Raw genomic sequence first — 24,359 nt, 5'->3', positions numbered from 1 at the left:
GTAAAATAGGAAAATTGGAATAAAAATGATAACATATTATTATAGAGAGTATTCACAAAAACTTCTGATCAAGTGATACAAATAAAAAAGCTGAAAGAAATGAGGGCTAGGTAACAGTAAAATATTTGAAGGAAAATGGTCCAAGAGAGAAAACATACAGTAAGCACAAAGGCCATAAGGAGAGAGACTTGGCATGATCTCTGAAAAGAAAGAAACTGGTATGGCTGGAGCACAATGAACTCAGAAATGTTAAAAGACAAGAATAAGGGGAGTGATGGTATGTTGGCCCTCGTAGACACTAACAAATACTTTAATGTAAGTGAAATTTAAAGTCTTTGATAGCTGTTAGCATAAATTAGTATGTTACAAATTAGAAAGGATTACATAACTGTGTGTAAATAAACAGCAATGAAACAAAGACAGAATCTGGAGACCAGTTAATCAGCTATTGAATCTACCAGAACATAAATGATGTTCCAGCTATTATAGTAACAGTGATAGTGATAAGTAATGATCATATTCTATACAAATTTTAAAGTTTAGGTATAGTTTTAACAGAAAGAGATGACTCAGGGATGTCTCCATTGTTTTGCCCAGTTACTAAACTGGTAAAAGGAATGGCTGTTTAGTCAGTTGAGAATTGCAGGAGAATGAAATCCAATGGATGATTAAAAAGAGGTTAGAAATTTAAGAGCTTTGTTTTAGAAATTTTAGGTTTGAGTTGTCCGTTGCATGTTCAATAAATGTTAGATGATTACTAGGCTGGAAAAATATGTATTATCTACTAGCTCCTAGATATATATGGACATAAAGTTGAGGGTAGAGGTTGAGATCAGTGTTATAAAATCATCAGTTTTTCTGTATGTATGATATTAATGTCAAAGGACTAAATAAGATTATATCAGTGTGGATAGCTACATATAATCTTCCTTGACTTTTTAATAGGAGAAAGGACAATTCCAGTAAATCTTAAATAAATTCATTTTACTAGTTAGTTCATTGAATGTGTAAAGGTCAGTACAATAGTTGAAGATATGAACCCTGAAGCCAAAACTACCTGGGTTTATATCCTGGCTCACTGTCACCAGCTGTGTGACTTAGGCAAAGACATAAAGCCTATCTAAGCTGTTTTCCTCATCTGTAAAATATGATAATAATACCTTATTATAAGATGGATTTTGGGGTTAATAGATTAGTTGCTCAACTCCTTGTAAAAACTCAGTGATCTGCCAGTATCATTGAATTTCACAAGGTTTTGACACATGCCTGTAGAACATTAAAATTAGAAATGTTATAGCATGTGCCAGAAATAGGAGAAATAACATCTCACCAGGACCCAGAAATTGGAAGTTTTGGTATTTAAAGTCATTCTTACTTGTTTCAGTGTCTTATTCTCGGTCAATTGTCTCCTGTTTAGGTCACAGTGCTGTAGATATCACCAAGGTGGCTAGAAGACATCGCATGTCTCCTTTCCCTCTGACGTCTATGGACAAAGCCTTCATTACAGTCCTGGAGATGACTCCGGTGCTTGGTACAGAAATCATCAATTACCGAGGTACTGTCATAGTGTCTTCCAAGAAAGACACATACTATGTGAATGCACCATTTTCTAAAGGATGATGCTTACTCGCCATTATCAATATCAGAATCTTCTTTTCTGTTTCTGTTTTCTATTAAACTATGATTTACTTAATAATCACTATAAAATACTAGATTGCTTCCACTTCATAAAAATAGGAAAGGTCCATCTGTGCTTTTTATTCAAAATACCAGTACTCTAACCTAAAGACAGTGCTATCAGTACCAAATCACAAAAATGGCATAATTCTGAGTCTATCTGATGACTTTTGTATTAGGAATTGGAAATAACTAGTATCTTGTAACTATGTGTTATAGAAAATTAATAGTTCCTGATTTAATTTCGTTTTATAAAGGTATAAAAGTAGGACATGTCCAGAAAACCTTGTCTGTTTTTATAGTTTGGGACTAATAATATGTGAAATGGCATTGTCTTCTAATGCTGTGTGCAGAAGCAAACTGTAGTTCCACATAGCCAGCGTAATTGTGTATCAGAATGTTGAGCTGTGATGTACAATAGATTAGAATAAATATCAAATGCTTGGGGTTTTTCGTTGTTGTTGTTTGTTTTTTGTTTTTTGGGGTTTTTTTGGAGGGCATAGGTAAGATCCTACTGTGTAGTCTAGTTTGGCTTTCAATCTGTGATTTTCTTGCTATAGCCTCCTGGGTGCTAAGATTATAGGTATATACCATACCTTTTTGAATTAATAATATTTTCCATTTACAATGCTTTATTAGGAAATGGCATACTTTGAGAAACATCTGTGGCTAAAAATAGCCTAATTTAATTCTTGGGTCATTAAATAATTACATTGATCTATTTTCTGTTTTGCCTTGGTTTTTTGTTCTTTGTCTAGTACTACATTCAGAAAAGTTTATGAAAAGATAATGGAAATGTAGTTATTTTAGTCAGCTTTCAGTCATTGTAACAAAAAATACCTGACATAATTAACTTATAAAGAAAAAATGTCTGTTGATCTTTTTTTGGTTTTTGTCCTTATTGTTGTTATTGATGGTAGAACTAGTGGTATTGGTAGTAGTATTTTGAAACAGTGTCTTATTGTGTTTCTCTGGCTGGACTGGAACTCACTTTGTAGACCATGCGAACCTTGAAGTCACAGAGCTCCACCTGCCTCTGCCTCCTGAATGCTGGGGTTAAAGGCATGCATCATCATTCCAGTTATCTTTCTTTTTTTTTTTTTTTTTAATTTTTTTAACTTAATTTTATGGGCATTAGTGTGAAGGTGTCAGATCCCTTGGAATTGGCAGTACAGATAGTTGTGAGCTGCCAGGTGGGTACTGGGAATTGAACCTGGGTCCTCTGGAAAAGCAGACAGTACTCTTAACCACTGAGCCATCTCTCCAGTCCCCCAGCTATCTTTCTTTAAGAGCTTCCAGTTCATGATCAAGTCCTGGGTCTTTGAGCCTCTAATGAGGCAGCAAGAATTAGTGACAGAACAAACAACTTACCTTATAAGCCAGGAAACAAAAAATAAAAAGAAACAGGCCCTCATAAGCATAGCCTCTCCAGTGACTGAAGTATCCTCTAAGGCCCCTCCTCCGGAAGATCTGTGATGTCTCCTCACAGTGCCCCTGGGTACACTTGGGCCTTTTAGGAACATTAAACATTAACACTATAGTAGTATTTTTCCCTACTGGAGTAAGTTTTTAATAAATTTCCATTTCTAGGGCTAGAGAGATGGCTCAGCTGTTAAGAGCACTGGCTGCTCTTCCAGAGGTCGTGGGTTCAATTTCTAGCATGCATACGGCAGCTCACAAATGCCTGTAACTCCTGTTCCAGTGGATCTGACACCCTCACATGGACATACATGCAGTCAAACACCAGTGTACACAAAATAAAAATAAATTTTAAAAAATTTCCATTTCTGATGACCTGAGGAATTGTATTTTGACATTGATTTTTAGCAGACTAAGCTCCTGAGCACTTCTAGGTAAGAATACTTATGATCAAACCCCACCTGCCAAAATGTTGTACATGAAATATAGTTCTTAATTATTTTCATAAAGACAGAAAAAACACAAAATAATAATTTTAGGTTTTGCACCTTAAAGTTCTATCAGTATAGTGCTTACTGTACGAACATAAGGATCTGAGTTCAATTTTTAACACTCACATAAAAAGCCAGTCATGTTGGCACATGCTTGTGAACCCAATATTGGGAAGGTAGAGACACTTGGATCCCTGAGACTCACTGGCCATCCAGTTTACCCTTTTTGGTGAAGTGCAGGTCCTCACGAGTGACTCTGTCTCAAAATTTAAAAAAGGTGGGTGAATGGCTTCTGAGGAAAATCACCCAAGGTTATCCTCTTGCTTCCAGATACACATGCAACATTCACACATACACACAAAGAAATAAATGTCTAAGTAAAGAACTTCAATCATAGAATTTTTAAAGGGGGTGTATTTAAACTGCAATGAACATTAGAGAATAGTTATACAACATACTAATTTTTGTGCAAGGAAACTCAGACTTAAAAGCAGAAAAGGAATAGGAGTAAGATATCAAAACTTCATTCCTTTTTGTTACATAATAGTTCCTCTGGTCCATCATTAAAATATTTTTAATAATGGTAGCTGGTATAACAAATAGTGTTAAAGACCTGGAATTAGGGAAATAGTAGGTACCATGTTTTAGCTCCTTTGTCCTGGCCCTGCTTAGACAAAAATAGGTTTTAAGAAGCTTCCACTAATCCTACATCATTATCCACATTCTTTTAGGCTTAACATTTTCTGTTGTTTTCATTTTACTCTCTGCTAAAGGGAATAAAAGTTAGGAAACTCACTAGAGTAAAGAAATTGTCTATGAGTCTCAGTATCTCCTTCAGTACCCTAGTGGGTAGAGTCAGAGGCTCCCTGTGGAAGGCACCTGTCCTGTTCCTTTTCTTATCCTACTTCCAATGTTTACCCTTCTGAGTGAGGTTTCAGCCTCTTCTCTAGGGTCCTCCTTGTTGTTTAGCTTCTTTAACACCGTAGATTTCCGTCTGTTTATCCTATATTATATGGCTAATATCCACTTATAAGTGAGAATATACCATTTGTGTCTTTCTACTTCCAGGTTACCTCATCCTCATTCAGGATGATCTTTTCTAGTTCCCACCATTTGCCTGCGATTATCACAATTTCTTTGTTTTTAATTGCTGAGTAATATTCTATCGTGTAACTGTACCACACTTGAAACTTTGGGCAGAGTGCAGGAAACCTTAGGGAAGGAGGGAGATAGAAAGAGGTGGAGGGGACAGGAACTCCACAAGGAGACCAACAGAGCCAAAACACCAGGTTCCAGGGGGTCCTGCAGAGAGCAACCAAGGACTTTGTATGGAAAGGACCTAGACCACCCTGCTCAGAGGAAGCCCACAGGCTACTCAGTTTCCAAGTAGGTTTCCTAGTAAGGGAATAATGAACTCAGTGGCTGGCTCTTTGTTCATCTCCCCCTTGGCGGGGGCAGCCTTGCCAGGCCACAGAAGAAGATGATGCAGCCAGCCCTGATGAGACCTGATAGGCTAGGGTCAGATAGAAGGGTAGAAGTCCCCTATCATGGGACTAGGGAAAAGGCATAGGGGGAGAAGAGGGAGGATGGGTGGGACTAGGAACAGATGATAGAGGGGGCTACAACAGGGGTACAAAGTGAATAAATTGTAATAAATACATAAAAATAAATAAAATAAAAAAGAAATGACAGAGTAAAACTAACTGCTAAAAAAATTGTTATTTCAGAAATCAGCATTAATGAAAGTATTTACTATTAAATACAGAATATTCAGTTATTTATTAATACCAGTGTAAATCAAGGTATATTTAGAAAAATGAATTTAAATCATTAAAAATTTTAGTACATTTATAAGAAAAGTTAATTACTTTTGGTCTCTTGTAATTTCAGTGGCCTTTCTTGAAGAAATCAGACTTTGTGTTCCAAGTCACATTTACACAGAAATTTCAGGGAAAAAAAAATTGGAAATGACTATTTCAATTTTCACCAGGAGAAAAGTGCTTTCCCTCATGTGCTGTCTCTTCTTCATGTGTTTAACAGAGCAAATCAGCCACAATTAATGAACTGTGCATGAATGGCTAACTTTTGTCAAGCATTTCCAGAAATGATGTTGAAAAATAATAAGGTTAACATTCAGCCTTTGAGCTGGCTCAAAACAAGAATTTTTAATACCCAAGAGTATTATAATTAGACCTAGACATTTTAGTTAGGTGTTTACAAAACATATTTAACAGTGTCATTCATTGTCTAAAAGTAGAACTGTCTAGGCAGAACAAAGTGAGGTCAGAAGAGCCGCTCCTCTCCTTTATCACCTCTTTTGTCAATTCCTTTACAAGCATGTGTCCCTTTCATATTTATTTCATGCGATTTTATGTAGGTTAGTAGTTCAAGTGCCATTAATAAGTGGTTTTTACCATCTGCTGTCATTGTTCCGACCTTATGTGAGCTGCAAATTCTAACATTATATTCATCATATATTTCCTGCTAATAAGTTTTTCTAACAACTACTGAACTTATATTTCCCTTCTTTACAGCAATACTTTTTCTTTTACAGCCTCTTGAATGCATTCCTGATATTCCTCTCACTACCACCGTCTTCATTTAGGTCTTTATCAACTTTGTAAGTTGCTGTAGGAAGTCCTTGCAGTTCACATCCCCTCTCATCTCTTCCATTTTCATGAGAATAATCTGTTCAAGTGGAAATTGTTTTTAAAGCTCCCTACATTGAATTCCTCTTTTTAAAACATAGACCTTGTCAACCTGACTGATACTTTTTTACTAACAAATTTTGTTTATTGATTTCATATGTGTATAAAATGTACTCTGGTTACTTTCCTCCTACTCTGGCCAGCCTCCTTTTTTTTTTTTTTTTTTTTTTTTACAAATATAATAGGTTTTGTTTTCACTATCATTTTCCTTTAGGATTTTCAAATTTTCTCTCTGATATCTTGGATGAGCCACTGTTCATTCAAACATGTATACAAGAATTTTTATGCTTTCTATAGTTTCTGTCATTGATTTCAAATTTTATCCATTATGCTGATAATAATTATGATGATCCACTATGATGATGACGTTGTAATTGAACTTGATTTGTCCTCTATTATACTATTGATTTAAGAGAGGGTTCTCAGTGCTGCTGAGAAAAATGTGTATTCTCCATTGATTGGAATAGTCTGCTTTATCAAGTTTAGTTGATCCATAATATATCTTAGCTCTGAAGTTTCATTACTGTAGTTTGGAAGACTTATCTAAATATGAAAATAGAGAATTGAAAACCCTTGCTTTTATTGTGTCGGAACCTATGTGGTCTTTTATGCCATACAATCTTTATTTTACGAAATTGGGGGCTCTTTTTTAATCTCTTCTAGTTAGTTTTGGTTTGAGGTTGACTTGATCAGTAAAAGTATAGTTAAACCTGCTTGTTTGTGTTTTCTATTTGCTTGTAATTCCTTTTTCATATCAGTTTTGAGGGTTTGGTGAATTTTAACTCCATTATTTTACCTCAATGTTACTGTACATTTACTTTGGATAATGTTTTGTCAAGGTTTTGGACTGATTTCTTTAATCCATGCATTTGTTTGTTTGAATCTTCTATATGAGCATTAATTCTTTTAAAAAGTAAAACTGAACTCTTTCCCAGACTTTGAAGCTACCTATGTAGTTTTGGATACTCTGAAAGGAGAGTTGGCCAGTTGAAGACAAGCCATGTTTGTGTTTTATTGTTTTGCACACTTGTTGGAATGGATTTGACTTCCTCTTCTGAACCTGTTGAATTATTTTATGCTCTGGAAGTATATCTGCATGAAGCTCAGCAGTGAGCTTTAGTAAAAGTTGGGGTTGGTAGTCAAATGGACCACTGAAGTGGTCTTTATTGGCTATGTGTCATCAAGACCAAGGATAGGGCTGTACATTAAGCACCAAGGCAACTAAATGAAGTAAAAACCTTAGTCACCGCTTCAATTATATGAACCCAGTTGGGACAGGATACCAAACATCAGAAGTCAGTACCACAGATCCAAAGTAACCCCTTGGACCACAGCACTATAATTAGAACCTGAACTTACAATTAGAACCTTCAAAGTCAGAACTCCAAGGCTACATTGCCTTAAAGATCATGAGAACTAAAGCTTCTTCTTCCAAGGGACCCTGGGCACACTGGAGCAGAAACATATATACATGCTTCTCAACAGTTAGTGAGCACATATATGTTAGTAGCCTCTCACATACACTAGGTATAACAGTGGTCTTTAAATGTTATAATTTCAGTGCTATCACAAATAGCATCAGTAAATTTTTCAAATTATCAGTTAGAATATAGAGTAATGAATTCTATTGTAACAACTTCAATAGTTTCCCTTGAGCTTTCATGCATTTTAGATGTATATTATTCAGTTGAGAGTATCACCCCACCACTACATACTCTTGTCTCTGCTGCCCTCTTTCTTATTGTAAAATTATAATATGGGCTTTTCTATATCCACTCTAGCTCCCAAATAATGATTCAGAGACCTATTACATTTATTGATAAGCTGTAAGCTTGATAGTTGCATAGATTCTTAGATATTGTAACCCAGCTATGCTGGCCTGGCCTATTTCCCAGCCATGTGACCATTACCTACCATCTAGTCTCACCATGGCTGCTCTAGCTCCATCTGTGTTATGGCAACTCCCTCATTGTGACCTTCTCCTCTCCCTTTCCTCAGCCTTCTCCTGGGATTGCGAGTCACGCCTCAACTTTACTTATCCAGTAATAGGCAGTTCAGCTTTTTACTAACCAATAAGAGGTGATGGAGAACAGTGTTCACAGAACGTTGAATCTGGAGATGCTTCATAGAAGTGACAATGCCTACATCTGGACTACAGCCAGATCTCTGGGTACAGAAATAAGCATTTGAATACACAGTGCACAAAAGCATCCCCCACACTTACCTTTAAACTCCTCCTTCCTTTCATATAGTCAATAGTCTGTTTTCATAGAACAAATACTTTGAGGGTAGTTGTATTTTTAATGTTGATTCCATGTGCAAGAAAAAATATGTAATATTTGTTTTCCAAGTTTGGTTATTTAAAATAGCTCACTTAACATGTTGATCTTCAGTTCTATCAATTTTCCTGCAAAGTATATAATATAGCTTAATAAAACTCCATTTTGTTTGCATGCTCTACTTTCTTTATGTATTTATCTGTTGATGAGCATCTAAGCTGGTTCCATATGTTAGCTATTACTAATAGTGCCACAGTAAACATTGGTATGCAAATATCCCTATTAATATACTCACTTGGATTTTTTTTTTTTTTTGAGTAATACACTGAGGGGTAACAAAGCTGTATCATGTGTTAGTTTTTAAGGAACCTTAATGCTACCTCATTTTACAGTTGCAACCTCATCCTTACCAACATTTTTGTTCTTTGTTTCCTGATGATGGCCATTCTGGCTGGGTTGAGATAAAATCTCAGTGCAGTTTAATTTTCTGTTCATTTTACTTGCCCATTTATTGATGAATTGCTTTTTGGGGTATTCAGTCTTTTTATTTCTTTGCATGTTCGATAGATTGATTCCATGTTATCTGTATAGCTGACAAAAATTTCTTCCATTCTATAGACTATATATCTTCTGTCTGTTGGATGTTTCCTTTTCTTTGCAAAAGATTTTTAATTTTATTAAGCCCCAGTAATGAAAGGGTTCCATTGTAATAGGAACAGAGACTGTCTCTGATAGGAACTGATTGGCCTTCTCTTTAATTACCTCCCCCTGAGGGGGAAGTAGCATTACCAGGCCACAGAAGAAGACAATGCAGCCACTCCTGATGAGACCTAATTGACTAGGATCAGAAGGAAGGAAAAGAAGACCTCCCCTATCAGTGGACTTGGGGAGGGGCATGCATGCAGAGGGTGGAGGAAGGGAGGGATTGGGACAGGAGGAGGGAGGAAACCACAGGGGGGATACAAAGTGAATAAAGTGTAATTAATAAAGAAAAAAAAAGAGTGCTTGTTGCTCTTCCAGAGGAGCCTAGTTTAATTTCCATCACACATATTGGGCAGCTCACAACCTCTTGTAACTCTAGCTCCAGAGGATCCAATGCCTTCTACAGACCTACACAGGCACCTGCACACAGGTGGAATACTATCATACTAGTACACATACTGTCACAGAAATAAAAATAAAATAATAATTTTATGCAATCCCATTTGTGAATTCTATTATTTCTGAATTTTGAATCTTTCCAGAAAGTCTTAGCCTATACTTTTATCTCAAAGTGGTTTGTTTGTTTGTTTTGGTTTGGGTTTTTTTTTTTGTTTTGTTTTGTTTTGTTTTGTTTTTTCTAATTTCTTCCAGCAGTTTTGAAGGTTCAAAGCTTTCATTAAGGTCTTTGATCTATTTTGAATTGATTTTTTTTTAAACAAAGTAAGAGAGAACAATCTAATTTTGCTCTAATAAACATGGATATCTAGTTTTTCTGGCACAATTTGTGGTGGTTTGAATAGTGATGGCCCCCATATACTTATGTGTTTGAATGCTTGGCCATAGGGAGTGGCATTGTTAAAAGGTGTGGCCTTGCTGGAGGAAATGTGTCATGGTGGAGTCAGGCTTTGAGGTCATATATGCTCAATCTATACCCAGTGTGGCACACAGCCTCCTGCTACCTATGAATCAATATATAGAACTTTCAGCTCTTTCTCCAGTACCATGTCTGCCTGCACACCTCCATGCTTCTTGCCATTATGATAGTGATAAACCTCTGAAACTCTAAGCCAGCCCTAATTAAGTTTATCTTTAGGTCCTCTATTCTATTCCATCAGATATATGTAAACATATCTTTTTACCAGTACAGTATTGGTTTTTCAAGCCATTGCTGCATAGTATAATTTGAAATCAGGTGTTGTGAACCTCCAGCACTGTTCTTTTTTATCTAGCATGCTTTACCTATTTGGGGTTTGGTGTATTGGTGGTGGTGGTGGTTGGTGGTTTATGCTTTGTTTGAGGTTTGGGGTTTGTTTTGTTTTAGGGGGGTTGGTTTGGTTTTGGTTGTGTGTATGTTTGTGTTGGTGGGTGTGTTTGCTTTCATAGGAATTTTAGAATTGTTTTTTTTTTCTATTTTCATGCAGAATAACATTGTGATAAAGATGGAGATTGCTTTAAATCTGTAATACAGTCATTTTCTATTCTGAGAGCTGAAGGGTCTTTCCATCTTCTCATGTCTTCTTCAATTTCTATAATCATTGTTTCAAATTTTCACTTGGGGAAGCCTTCCAATTCTTGGATAGTTTTATTTCTAGGAATTTTATGCTACAGTAAAAATATTTTTTTTATTTCTTTGTCAACATATTGATTATTGGTATAGAAAAGGCTTTTTAATGTTGATTTTTTTATCTTATTACTTTGCTGAAGATGTTTATCAGATCTTACAGTTTTTTGGCAGAATCTAGAACATCTTTAAGTATAGAATCTTATCATCTGAAAATTTGGAATTTTTTTTTTACTCCCTACTTTCCTTTCTGTACCCCTGATATTTCCTTTTCTTGCTTTATTACTCTAGCTTAGACTCGAGCACTGTATTGAATAAAATGATGAAAGTAAATACCCTTGTCTCATTCCTGAATTTAGAGGAAGGTGTCGAGGTATGTTCCTTCTATTCCTAATATCTTCAGGGTTTTTATTATGAGTAAATGTTGAACTTTGTCAGAAGACTATTTCATAACTATTCAAATTATCATGTGATTTCCAAATCTTTGTATGTTAATGCTACACTACTTGTATTGATTTAGGAATGTTGAACTATAATTTTATCCATGGATGAAAATCAACTTGGTCTTGTTTCTCTTTTAATGTGTTGTTGAGTCAGTTATAAGTATTGTTCATATTGAGTACTTTTTGCATCTATATACATTAGAGAAGTTGACTCATAGTTTTCTCCTTTTTAATTCTACCCTGACTGATATAGGTATCAAAATACCTTACAGAATGAGCTTCGACTATTTCTTCCTTTTTCTTTAACTCAGTAGTTTGAATGCTACTGGTGCTAATTCTTCTTTAAAGGTCTAATAGGATTCAGCCCTTCCATACATCTTGTCCTGAGCTTTTCTTTGTGGAAAAAGCTTCAGTTCCCATCCTTCTTACAGGTCTGTTTCAAATTGTTTGTGTGATTTTGATTTACTTTTCACAAGTCATGTGTGTCTAGGTGTTTATTTCTTCTTGATTTGCCATCTCTTTAGAATATAGATTTTCAAAGAATTCCGTGGTGATCCTTTGGTTTTCATTGGTATCTGTTGAAATGTTCTCTTCTTATGCCCAATTTTATTGATTTGGGCCTTCTTTTTTCTTTATTATGATTAGTTTGACTATAAATTTGTCTCTCTTGTTTATTTTTTTCAAAGAATCAACTGTTTATTTCATTGTTTCCTTATATTGTCCCTTTATTCTCTATGTAATTAATTTCTGTCCTGATCCTTATTGTTTCTGTCTGTCTACTGCTTGTATATTTATATGGTTTTTGTTCTTCAAAGATCTTAAGATGCATCCTTTATTAAGTTGAAAGAGATCAGGGAGGGAAGAAAGGGAAGAGTAGGGGAAAATGTGGTAATTATATCATAATAGCAAAAATAAAATAGCAAAATTAATGTAAAGTATGCTATAAAGTTAAAATATATTAGGATAAATATAAAAACAGAACTTAATGAAATAAAGATACAAAAAGATGGCTCATGAGTTAAAAGCACTGTGCTCTTCCAGAGGACCCAGATTCAATTCCCAGCACTCACATGGCAGCTCACAATAATCTGTAACTCCAATTCCAGGAGATCTGATACCCTCTTCTGACCTCAATGGTTACCAGGAATGCAAGTGATACACAGACATACATGCAGAAAAAACTAGACACATAAGTAAAATAAAATTCACTTAAGAAAGAGAGAAACATGAGGACATGAGGGGCAATAGAAAGACAAGGTATTGGGTTGGCTTCTTTCTAGGTGTTCTAATATTAGAGTCTGCCAAGTGGAGGGTAACATTTCAATTTCAGATTATCTGTTATTCCACTTAGGCTATTACTGGACCTACACTAGTCAAGGGTCAGATGTTCCTAAGAGCTGTCTTCCCTTTAGAACCTTTTCTTATTAATGTATAAGGAGCCCACTATTGGCCACACCTACCATAACTATCATTTTAAAGTAACAGCCTTTATATTTTTTGCACATCCTTCCTGATGTATATCTTTTTAAGAATTTTTCATCTGTCCACAAATATATGAATATCCTTTATAAATGTTACTTTAGTCCCATATTTTATCATAAGACTAATGTCACTGTTTACTTCAATCTGTTTTTTATTTTTTGGTTCTTTTCCATATATATTGTTTGTTTGCTTGCTTGCTTGTTTGTTTGTTTGTTTGTTTGAAGACAGGATTTCTCTGTGTAGCTTTGGCTGTATTAGACTCACTTTGTAGACCAGGGTGACCTCAAACTCACAGAGATCTCTCTGCCTCTGCCTTCCTGAGTGCTGGGATTACAGGCATATACCACTGCACCTGGCTTAAGATAAATTCTTAAGATACAATACTAGAAAGGAAACTTCTGGGTCAATGAATATGAAAATGTTTAAATTTGGCTTTCTTTTTGAAGAATATAATATTTGAGTTCTCAAAGGGTTAGTGACATATCTTCCGAACACATCTTCTGACTGTATAGCAATTCATATTTAGATAATTGCTGTAACCATTACTAGAAGTTGACTATCTGTGATCTAGGCACCAGGATGCATCTCTTTCTGTCTGCTATGCCTTGGAATGGAAATCAGAAGCTCTGGCTGAGCCCATTTACAACATGTGGCATTAGCACTGTGCCATCCTATTTATGACTGCTTGCTTACCCATTGCTTCTACTACTTAAATTCCTTTCTTTTCTTTCAGATGGAATGGGGCGAGTCCTTGCTCAAGATGTATATGCAAAAGACAACCTACCCCCATTCCCAGCATCAGTAAAAGATGGCTATGCTGTTCGAGGTAAATATGTTGATTTTCTTAAGTGTTTTCATAAGACTCATACTGTATTTTTCTAGGTTTTTTTTCTTTTTTACTGTTCACTCTCCTGATTACTGTTATATCCATTCCCAATTAGTTGTCAAAATTACTTTACTCCCTGATAAGTTTACTACTCTGTAGCTATGTATTTTTGACACAATCTTGATTAATACTCTGCAGGAAAAGTATCATATAGTTCTATGAAAATTCTTTATTAAAAATATATACATAGAGGTCAAATTTAAAGCACCATTAATTGTCTAGGGATGTGGCTGTGAGAAACTATCTAACATGTACAAGGCCCTGGGTTCTCTGGCAGCATGAAGTCAAAAGAAACTGCTAAATAGCTTATACTTTTAGCCCTTTCACATACCAAAAGCAGTCAGTCTTGGTCTGAAATCTTCCAAATGTTTTCTAGTTGAAAACATCTGTAGGTCTCAGGAAAAATGAACAAATTAAATGTGGAAGTCTGTTCTCTTTGTTTAAATGTAAACATTAGTAAAGGATTTGATGAAATGCATGCATGAGACCTCTAATTCTCTCCAGAAGAAGCCGTCTTCCTGTGCTCTGGAATCCCAGATGGTACCATCAGCTCGCATCTTCAGATTTGCCTGTATAAAGCTTGAAAGCAAAAACTAAATAGCAGTTACCTGCCTAAAATCTGACCTAATAACCCAGGATAAAAAAAAATAAAATAAAATAAAATAAATTGTTTAAAAACTCTTATTGATCTTTTTTTTTTTGTTTTTCTGTGTACAATATGCTATTTTTAAATAGGTATATACTGTGATAGGATTCCATTGAGCTAATTAGCGTATTATCTCACATAATTATTTCTTGTGATGAGATTACTCAAAATCTATTAGCAATTTTCAAAAATAATACATTACTTTTGTATTATTGGCTATTAAATCAGATAAAATTAATCTAAAAATATTTCCCAGCTTTCAGGGTTATTTAAAAATATAGTTCTTATTTTTTATTTAAATTTTTCATAAAATATATTTTGATCATGTTTTCCCTTCCTCCAACTCCTCCAACGTCCCACCCACCTAATTTTGTGTTCTTTTTATCTCTTTTTTCAAAAAGAAAAAAAAAAGGCCACAAAAATCAAAACAAACAAAAGAACAGTAAGGCACAAAATGCCAAAATAAACCAACTGAAACAAAGGACACACACACACAAAGAGAGGTTCTTGTTTATTGGCCGACTACTCCAGGCAGAAGGCTTTCCTGTAGTGTGGTTGAAAACCCAGTGACACTCCATTGGAGAAAACTGATACTCCCTTTGTCACTGGATGTCAGTTGTGAACGTCCTCTGGGTGCAGACTGGGACTCTCTGTTTTCCTCCCCCTTGTGCTGGGACCCCATCTGGCTTGAATTTGTGTAGGTTTTGAGCATTTACATGTGCATCAGTCCATTTGTAACTGGAAGAGACTATTTCCCTGGAGTCTTCCATCACTTCTGGCTCTTACACTCTTTCTGCCATGTTTCCTGTATAGCTCTCTGAACAATGAGGGAAGAGCTTTGATGAAGACATCCAATTTTTGTCTTCATTTCATATAAGTCTTTTGCCTTAACTGGCAATTTTTTTTCGATTCAAGGGCTATAAATCAGTTTTCTAGAAACTCAAAATTTTTTAAATTATCACTTTAAAAATACTTCTAATACTCATCACACTGTTATTTAGATAGCTAATTTTTTAATAATTTTTTTTTATTTTTTATATGAATTACAGTTTATTTACTTTGTATCCCAGGTGTAGTCCCCTCCCTACTCCCTACCTCACCTCTCTTATCTCCTCCCATGCCCCTCTCCAAGAAGGGAGGTCCTCCTCCCCTTCCATCTGACCCTAGCTTGTTAGGTCTTGTAAGAACTGGCTGCATTGTCCTCCTCTGTGGCCTGGCAAAGCTGTTCCCCCAGCCGGGGGAGGCAGTCAAAGAGCTAGCCACTGAGTTCATGTCAGAGACAGTCCCTGTTCCCCTTACTAAGGAAACCCACTAGGATACTGGGCTACATCTGAGCAGGGGTTCTAGATTATCTCCATGCATGGTCCTTGGTTGGAGTATCAGTCTCAGAAAAGACCCCTGTGCCCACATATTTTGGTTCTATTGCTCTCCTTGTGGAGCTCCTGTACTCTCCAGGTCTTATTATCTCCCTCTCTTTCCTAAAATTCCTTGGACTCTGCCCAAAGTTTGTTTATGAGTCTCAGTATCTGCTTTGATAAAATGCTAGGGAGAGTCTTTCAGAGGCCCTCTGTGGTAGGCTTCTGTCCTGTTTCCTGTTTTCTCCTTCTTCCAATGTCCATCCCATTTGCCTTTCTAAGTGAGGATTGATCATCTTACCCAGGGTCCTCCTTCTAATTCATCTTCTTTAGGAGTACAGATTTTAGTAGATTTATTCTATATCATATGTCTAGTATCCACTTATGAGTGAGTATATACCTTGTGTGTCTTTCTGCTTCTGGGATACCTCGCTCAGGATGATCTTTTCTAGTTCCCACCATTTACGGCAGATTTTATGATTTCCTTGTTTTTAATTGCTCAGTAGTATTCCATTATGCAAATGTATCACAATTTCTGTATCCATTCCTCAGTTGAGGGACATCTGGGTTGTTTCCAGGTTCTGGCTATTACAAGTAAAGCTGCTACGAACACGGTTGAACAAATATCCTTGTTGTGTACTTTGGATATATGCCTAGGAGTGGTATAGCTGGATCTTGAGGAAGGGCTATTCCTAATTGTCTGAGAAAGCACTAGATTGATTTCCAAAGTGGTTGTACAAGTTTGTATTCCCACCAGCAATGGAGGAGGGTTCCTCTTTCTCCATATCCTCTCCAGCATGTATTGTCACTTGAATTTTTGATCTTAGCCATTCTGATGGGTGTAAGGTGAAATCTCAGGGTCATTTTGATTTGCATCTCCCTGATGACTAAGGATGTTGAACATTTCTTTAAGTGTTTCTCTGCCATTCTATATTCCTCTACAGAGAATTCTCTGTTTAGCTCAGTACCTCATTTTTTAAATTGGATTACTTGATTTGTTGCTGTTTAACTTCTTGAATTCTTTATGTATTCTTGATATTAGCCCTCTGTCAGATATAGGGTTGGTGAACATACTTTCCCAGTCTGTAGGCTGTTGTTTTGTTCTAACAACAGTGTCCTTTGCTTTACAGAAGCTTTTCATATTCATGAGGTCCCATTTATTTATTGTTGCTCTTAGAGCCTGAATGGTGTTCTGTTCAGGAAGTTGTCCCCTATACCAGTGAGTAGTAGGCTCTTTGCCACTTTTTCTTCTAACCGATTTAGTGTGTCTGGTTTTATGTTGAGGTCTTTGATCCACTTGGACTTTAATTTTCTGCAGGGTGATGAATAAGGATCTGTTTGCATTTTTCTACATGTAGACATCCAGTTAGACCAACACCATTTTTTCAAGATACCGGTTTATTTTTCCCTTGTATGGTTTCGGCTTCTTTGTCAAAATCAAGAATCCATAGGTGTGTGGGTTTATGTCTGGATCTTCAGTTTGATTCCATTGATACACCATTCTGTTTTTATGCCAGTACCATGCACTTTTTATTACTGTTGCTCTGTAGTACAGCTTGAGATCAGGGATGGAAATACCTCCAGATTATCAGTTGTTTTACAGGATCGTTTTGGCAATTCTGGGTTTTTTGTTTTTCCATATGAAGTTGAGAATTTTTCTTTCAAGTTCTGTAAAGAATTCTGTTGGTATTTTGATGGGGATTGCATTGAATCTGTAGATTGTTTTTGGCAGGATGGCTATTTTCACTATGTTAATCCTACTGATCCAGGAATATGGGAGATCTTTCCATCTTCTGATATCTTCAATTTCTTTCTTCAGAGACTTGAAGTTTTTTTTCAAACAGGCCTTTCACTTGCTTGGTTAGAGTCACACCAAAGTACTTTATGTTATTAGTGGCTATTGTGAAGGTTGTTGTTTCCCTAATTTCTTTCTCAGCCTTTTTGTCTTTGGTGTACAGGAGGGCTTCTGATTTTCTTGAGTTAATTTTGTATCTAGCCACTTTGATGAAGGTGTTTATCAGCTAAAGTTGTTCTCTGGATGAATTTTGGGGGTTGCTCATATCATCTGCTAATAGTGATACTTTGACTTCTTCCTTTCCGATTTGTATCCCCTTGATCTCCTTTAGCTGTCTTAATGCTCTAGCTAGGACTTCAAGTACTATGTTGAAGAGATATGGAGAGAGTGGGCAGCCTTGTCTTGTCCCTGATTTCAGTGGGATTGATTTAAGTTTCTCTCCATTAAGTTTGATATTGGCTATAGGCTTGCTGTATATTGCCTTTACTATGTTTAGGTATATGCCTTGTATCCCTGATCTCTCCAAGACTTTAAACATGAATGGGTGTTGGATTTTGTCAAATGCTTTTTGGACATCTAAGGAGATGATCATATGGTTTTTCTCCTTCAGTTTGTTTATATGATGGATCACATTGATGATTTCTGTATATTGAACCACCCCTGCATGCCTGGGATGAAGCCTATTTGGTCACAGTAGATGTTATCTTTTATGTGTTCTTGGATTTGCTTTGCAAGTATTTTATTGAGTATTTTTCCCTCAATGTTTGTAAGAGAAATAGGTCTGAAGTTCCCTTTTGCGGTTGGGTCTTGTGTGGTTTAGGCATCAAGATGACTTACTTTATAGAATGAGATTGGTAATGTTCCTTCTGTTTCTATTTTGTGGAATAATTTGAAGAGAATTGGAGTTAGCACTCCTTTGATGGTCTAGTAGAATTCTGCGCTGAAACCTTCTGGCCCTGGGCTTTTTTTTGGAAGGGAGACTTTTGATGACTACTTCTATTTCTTTGGGGGATATAAGACTATTCATATATAAGACTATTGGTAAATAGATATAAGTCTATTGGTAAATGGAATCTATCAAGAAAATTGTCCATTTCCTTTAGATTTTCAAATTTTGTGGTATATAGGCTTTGTAGTGAGACCTAATGATTTTTTGGATTTCCTCAGTATCTGTTGTTATGTTCCCCTTTTCGTTTCTGATTTTGTTGATTTGGATAGTTTCTCTCTGCCTTTTAGTTAGTTTGGCTAAGGGTTTGTCTGTCTTATTGATTTTCTCAAAGAAACAGCTCTTGGTTTCATTGATTCTTTGAATAGTTTTACTTGACTCTAATTGATTGATTTCAGCCCTGAGTTTGATTATTTCCAGCTATCTACTTCTCTTAGGTATGTCTGCTACTTTTTTTTTTTTTTTTCCTCCTAGGGCTTTCGGTGAGCCATTAAGTTTCTTGTATGAGATGTTTCAAATTTCTTCTTGAAGGTACTTAGTGCTATGAATTTTCCTCTTAGCACTGCTTTCATTGTGTCCCATAAGTTTGGGTATGTTGTGCCTTCATTTTCATTGAATTCTAAGACGTGTTTAATTTCTTTCTTTATTTCTTCCCTAACCCAGCTGTCATTGAGTAGTGAGTTGTTCAGTTTCCATGTGCATGTAGGCTTTTTGCTATTTCTGTTGTTGAGGTCCAGCTTTAGTCTATGGTGGTCAAATAGAATACAAAGGATTATTTCAATCTTCTTGTATCTGTTGAGGCTTGCTTTGTGACCAACTATGTGGTCTATTTTGGAAAAGGTTCCATGAGGTGCAGAAAAGAAGGTATACTCTTTTGAGTTTGGATGAAAAGATCTATAGACATCTATTAGGTCCATTTGATTCAGGGCCTCTGTAAGTTCCTTTATTTCCCTATTCAGCTTCTGTCTAGATGATCTGTCCCTTGGTGATAGTAGAGTGTTGAATTCTCCCACTCTTAAGGTGTTGGCATCAATGTGTGATTTAAGCTTTAATAATGTTTCATTTACAAATGTAGGCATTCTTGTATTTCGGCATAGATGTTCAGAATTGTAATGTCCTCCTGGTGGATTCTCCTTTGATGAGAATGAAGTGCCCCTCCTCATCTTTTTTGATTAATTTTGGTTGAAAGTCTATTAGATATTAGGATCACTACCCCAGCTTGTTTTCTGGGTCCATTTGCTTGAAAAACATTTTTCCAGCCCTTTACTCTGAGGTAGTGTTTATCTTTGTTGCAGAGGTGTGTTTCTTGGATGCAGCAGAATGTTGGATCTTGTTTCTGCAACCATTTTGTTCATCTGTGTCTTTTTATTTGAAAGTTGAGTCCATTTATGTTGATAGATAATAGTGACTAATGAAAGTTAGTTCCTTTTATTGTGTTGGTGGTGTTACTGTGATTCATTGCTTGTTTTCTTTTAATTTTTGTTGAGAAATTATCTGTATCCTGTGTTTTCTTGGGTGTAGTTGTTTTCGTTGGATTGGAGTTTTTCTTCTAGTATGTTCAGTAGGGCTGGTTTGCTGTGTAGATATTGCTTAAATTTAGTTTTGTCATGGAATATTTTGTTTTTTCCATCTAGGTTGATTGAAAGCTTTGCAGGCTATAGTAGTCTGGGTTGGCATCTGTGGTCCCTTAAAGTCTGCATGACTTCTGCCCAGGCCCTCTGGCTTTCTTAGTTTCTGATGAGAAGTCTGTTGAGAAGTTTTTGATGATAGGTCTACATTTATATGTTACTTGGCCTTTTTCCCTTGCTGCTTTTAATATCTTTTCTTTGTTCTGCAGATTTAGTGTTTTGACTATGATGTGACATGAGGAGTTTCTATTCTGGTCTGTTCTATTTGGTGTTCTGTAGGCCTCTTGTATGTTTATGGACATTTCTTTAAGTTGGGAAAATTTTCTTCTATGATTTTCTTGAAAATATTTTCTGGACCTTGGAGCCTGGAATCTTTTTCATGAATTCCTATTATTCTTAGATTTCGCCTTTTCATGGTGTCCTTGATTTCTTGGCTGTTTTGTGTTTGGGACTTTTCCGATTTAAATTTTTCTTTGAGATAAGTATCAATTTCTGCAAGTGAATCTTTAGCACCAGAGATTCTTCCATCTCTTTTGCTCTATTGGTGATGCTTACCTTTGTGGTTCCTGATCTTTTCTCTAGGTTCTCCAACTCCAGGGTTTTCTCTGTTTGTGTTTTCTTTATTGCTTCTAATTCTGTTTTCATGCCTTGCACCATTTCCTTCATCTGTTTGAATGTGGATTCCTGTTTCTCTATGATGGTCTCTATTTTTTTGTTCGTTTCCTCTCTGTATTCTACTAATTGTGCCCCTATTTGTTTGGCTGTATTTGCCTGTGTTTCTTTGAGAGCTTTGTTCATTTCCTCTTTATTTGCCTCCATTTGTGTGGCTATTCCTCTGAGAGATATGTTCATTTCCTTTTCATGAGCCTCTAATAACTGGATAAGCAGAGCATTAACATCATTTTCCGATATCCGATGAATTGAAATAGCCATTGATTTTGGGGGTTGCTGGTAGAGCCATGATGTCCTGATTTTCGTTGGGTGTGTTCTTATGCAGACCTCTGGCCATCTGCTTATCTGTAACCTTCACTGTTTGTTTCTGGAGTCTGTACTTCAGACTGAGTCTGTCTTTCTCTTGTGTCCTGAAGTATTCTTCAGGAAGATGAGAGAGGTCCACTGATTTGAGGGTGTGCGTTGGTGTTTCAGCTGTACCTAAGGGAGAGAGAGCCTCTGGTGCAGAATCACAGTTGTGGGGGAGGAAGCATGTGTGTGTGCATGGAAGTGTGTCTTGAAGGTTATGTTCCAGGACCATCTCGTATGATACAGGTATCATCACAGTGGCCTCTTTATATGGGCTCTGAGCGGAGTCCATGTGAGCTAGGTTTCAGGACTTCCTTTATATTACTTTGAGTAAACTTCTCAATGATTTTTAATGCTATTTTCTTATCTGTGAAACATCAAAAACTGTAACATCACTCTAACAGATTATTATGAAAACCACATTAGACTATGAAAAGCCCTAGTAAAGTACCCAGAACATACCAAATAGAACACTTAAAATTGTTTCCTGGATGTTTAATGATAAATATTACTATCACTATTATTCTGGTTATTGTTGTTGTTGTTGTAAATGCACTTTTCAAAACCATCTCTGATAAAAGAAGCTGGGCACGGTGGTGCATACCTATGATCCCAGCATTTGAGAGGCTGACGCAAGATCATTACTGCAAGGTCATTGTGGGCCACACAAGATAGCCTGTCTCCAAAAAAAAAAACCTCAGGGTGACATTTATCTGAACTTTTTATTTTACATGAGGTTGGCATCATGTTTTAATTTTTACTACTGGATTCTTTCTCAAGAAATCTATCTTGTCTATTTCTCACTAGATTAGACTCCCTCTGAAATTGGTAAAGCATAAATAACAAACCTTTTGGTGCCTGTATTTTTCTTCCAAGTTTATCTTTCTGTAGAGCTTATGAAAATGAATAATGTCCAGAAAGAAAATTATTTATTTTTATGATCACTTCATTGGTTCTTCTTATTACTTATTCCCATCCAAAAGGTAAATTCTGTTTTAGTCTCTTTAAAGCTTCCAGGTTTACTATAAAGCAGCAAAAGATTCTTATCTGTAGAAAAAACAGACAGCTACAGGAGATGAAATATTAGCAACAAGAAAGTGAATTGGACATAAAGTAGTAGGAGAGAGTGAGAAAATAAATTATCTGAGGCAGAACTATTCTCAAAGAGAATGTTTCTCTGTGATGTTTATATGAGGTACCAGCAGCTGGGTAAAAAGAAACTGTTGCTCATAGCCTTTTTTGTTGCCAAAAATTTAGCTAGCCCACATGAGCCATAAAAGAACCTTTCTACTGCTGCAGAATTATTCAAGATATTTTGCATAAAATCACAATTTGAATATCCTATTTATTCTTTTGTTTAAGATTGCTTTTTTTAGTTATTTCTCCAAGAAAACCCCCAAATGATATCCCACAGTATAAAATGTCCAAGACATTACCTAGCAGCTGCACTTTACTTTCTGCTTATAAATTGTTGCTAGTTCTATAAGATATATAGCACATCAAAAGATGCAGCACATAATGTAGCCATTGTGTACAAATAATAGCAGAGGAGGGAGGCTGGGATACAGTATAATGGAAGCAACAGACATTGCCAGAAGACAAAGGCATGTTTTTAAAACCATGCTAAACTTTTCAGTTTTTATAGCCTCACCTTTGTAATTCAGGAAAAAAAAAAAAAAACACCGAAAACATGCATGCATACATACACACATGCACGCACGCACGCACGCACGCACACACACATCCTTAAGACAGTTGTTGTGGCTTCCTACCCTTTCCTGCTTGGTTACACTCTTCCCATACCTTTTATTCTCCCTTTTTCTTCTCTGCTTTGGCCTTCAGCTGGCCAGTAACAACCAGTGACCTTTGTGAGCACTGCTAACCCTGTAAGTGTAGTAAAGTTCCCAGCTTGTTCTAGATCTCTAGATTTCCTTCAGAAACGTGGAATAGAGCTCCGCAGCAGTTGCAGGAACACTCGCATTTAGTAATGTAAAATTCAAGATAGCAATAAAAAGACAAGTAGTAAGTAGAAACAAGACGGAGGTGGCAGTTCACAGCTCTTACCCTGACACTCAGGAGGATAAGGCAGGAAGATTACCATGAGTTCAAAACCATCATGGATCGCATAGTAGGTAAGAAACCAACTGGAGCTACATAGCAAGACCAAAACACACACACACAAAGAAACTTTTAGAAAGGAATAAAAGTTAATATAAACAGCTTTTGAAAAACAAAAAATAAATAAAATAGAAGGCAAGAGTCAGCTGGCACAGTGGCACATGCCTTTAATCCTAACATTTAGGAGGTGCAGGCAGGGATCTCTGAGTCTAAGGCTAGCTTGGTCCAGGACAGTCAGGGCTACACAGAGATGCTTCCCTGTTTTGGGGGGTTTCAGGGGGAGGGGGATAGAAAAAAAAAAGAAACAAGGCAAGAGTCAAATGATACATAATAAGACTATGTATAACTTTATAAACCTAAAACTACATTCAAGAAAAAGAGAATACGAAAGATTTTAAAAAGAAAAACCATGAAAGTGACATATTAACAACTGAGGTCAATGCAATATTTTTATTCATATTTTTGAAATTTTTAATTTACTTATTTTTTTTTTATTTTTTTATAATCTTTTATTTATTTTTTATTAATTACACTTTATTCATTTTGTATCCCCCCATAAGCCCCTCCCTCCTCCCCTGCCGATCCCACCCTCCCTCCCCTTTCTGCATGCATGCCACTCCCCAAGTCCACTGATAGGGGAGGTTCTCCTCTCCTTTCTGATCTTAGTCTATCAGTTCTCATCAAAAGTGGCTGCATTGTCCTCTACTGTGGCCTGGTAAGGCTGCTCCCCCCCCCCCAGGGGGAAGTGATCAAAGAGCAGGCCAATCAGATTATGTCAGAGGCAGTCCCTCTTCCCATTACTATGTAACCCACTTGGACACTGAACTGCCATGGGCTACACCTGTGCAGGGGTTCCAGGTCATCTCCACAAATAGTCCTTGGTTGGAGTATGAGTCTCTGGGAAGTTCCCTGTGTTCAAATTATCTTGTTCTGTTGCTCTCCTTGTGGAGTTCCCGTTCCCTCCAGCTCTTACTATTTCCCACTTCTTACATAAAATTCCATTCACTCTGCCCATCAGTTGGCCATCAGGCTCAGCATCTGCTTTGACAGTCTATACTGCAGAAGCTTTCAGAGGCCCTCTGTGGCAGGTTTCAAGGTTGTTTCCTGTTTTCTTCTGGCTTTCAGAGGCCCTCTGTAGCAGGTTCCGAGGTTGTTTCCTATTTTCTTTTTCTTCTGATGTCCATCCTCTTTGCCTTTCAGGAT

The 24,359-nt window shown here is 36.5% G+C and overlaps 1 protein-coding gene across 9 annotated transcripts in view; it reads left to right on the top strand.

Annotated features, from left to right (window-relative positions):
* Gphn (gephyrin) overlaps positions 1-24,359 on the top strand; it is a 437,068-nt gene that overhangs the window by 327,208 nt on the left and 85,501 nt on the right. For all 9 annotated transcript variants that reach the window (XM_055595378.1, XM_055595377.1, XM_055595376.1 and 6 more), the window contains 2 exons: positions 1,418-1,555; positions 13,496-13,588. In XM_055595378.1, the coding sequence (XP_055451353.1) occupies positions 1,418-1,555; positions 13,496-13,588 (231 nt within the window). The remainder of the gene's footprint in view (positions 1-1,417; positions 1,556-13,495; positions 13,589-24,359) is intronic.

Source organism: Psammomys obesus, unplaced genomic scaffold (genome assembly GCF_907164565.1).
Source record: "Psammomys obesus unplaced genomic scaffold, mPsaObe1.curated_primary_1811, whole genome shotgun sequence".
NCBI lineage: Eukaryota > Metazoa > Chordata > Mammalia > Rodentia > Muridae > Psammomys > Psammomys obesus.
The sequence above is the reverse complement of the archived record's forward strand: the minus strand, read 5'-3'. Positions and strand labels throughout refer to the sequence as shown.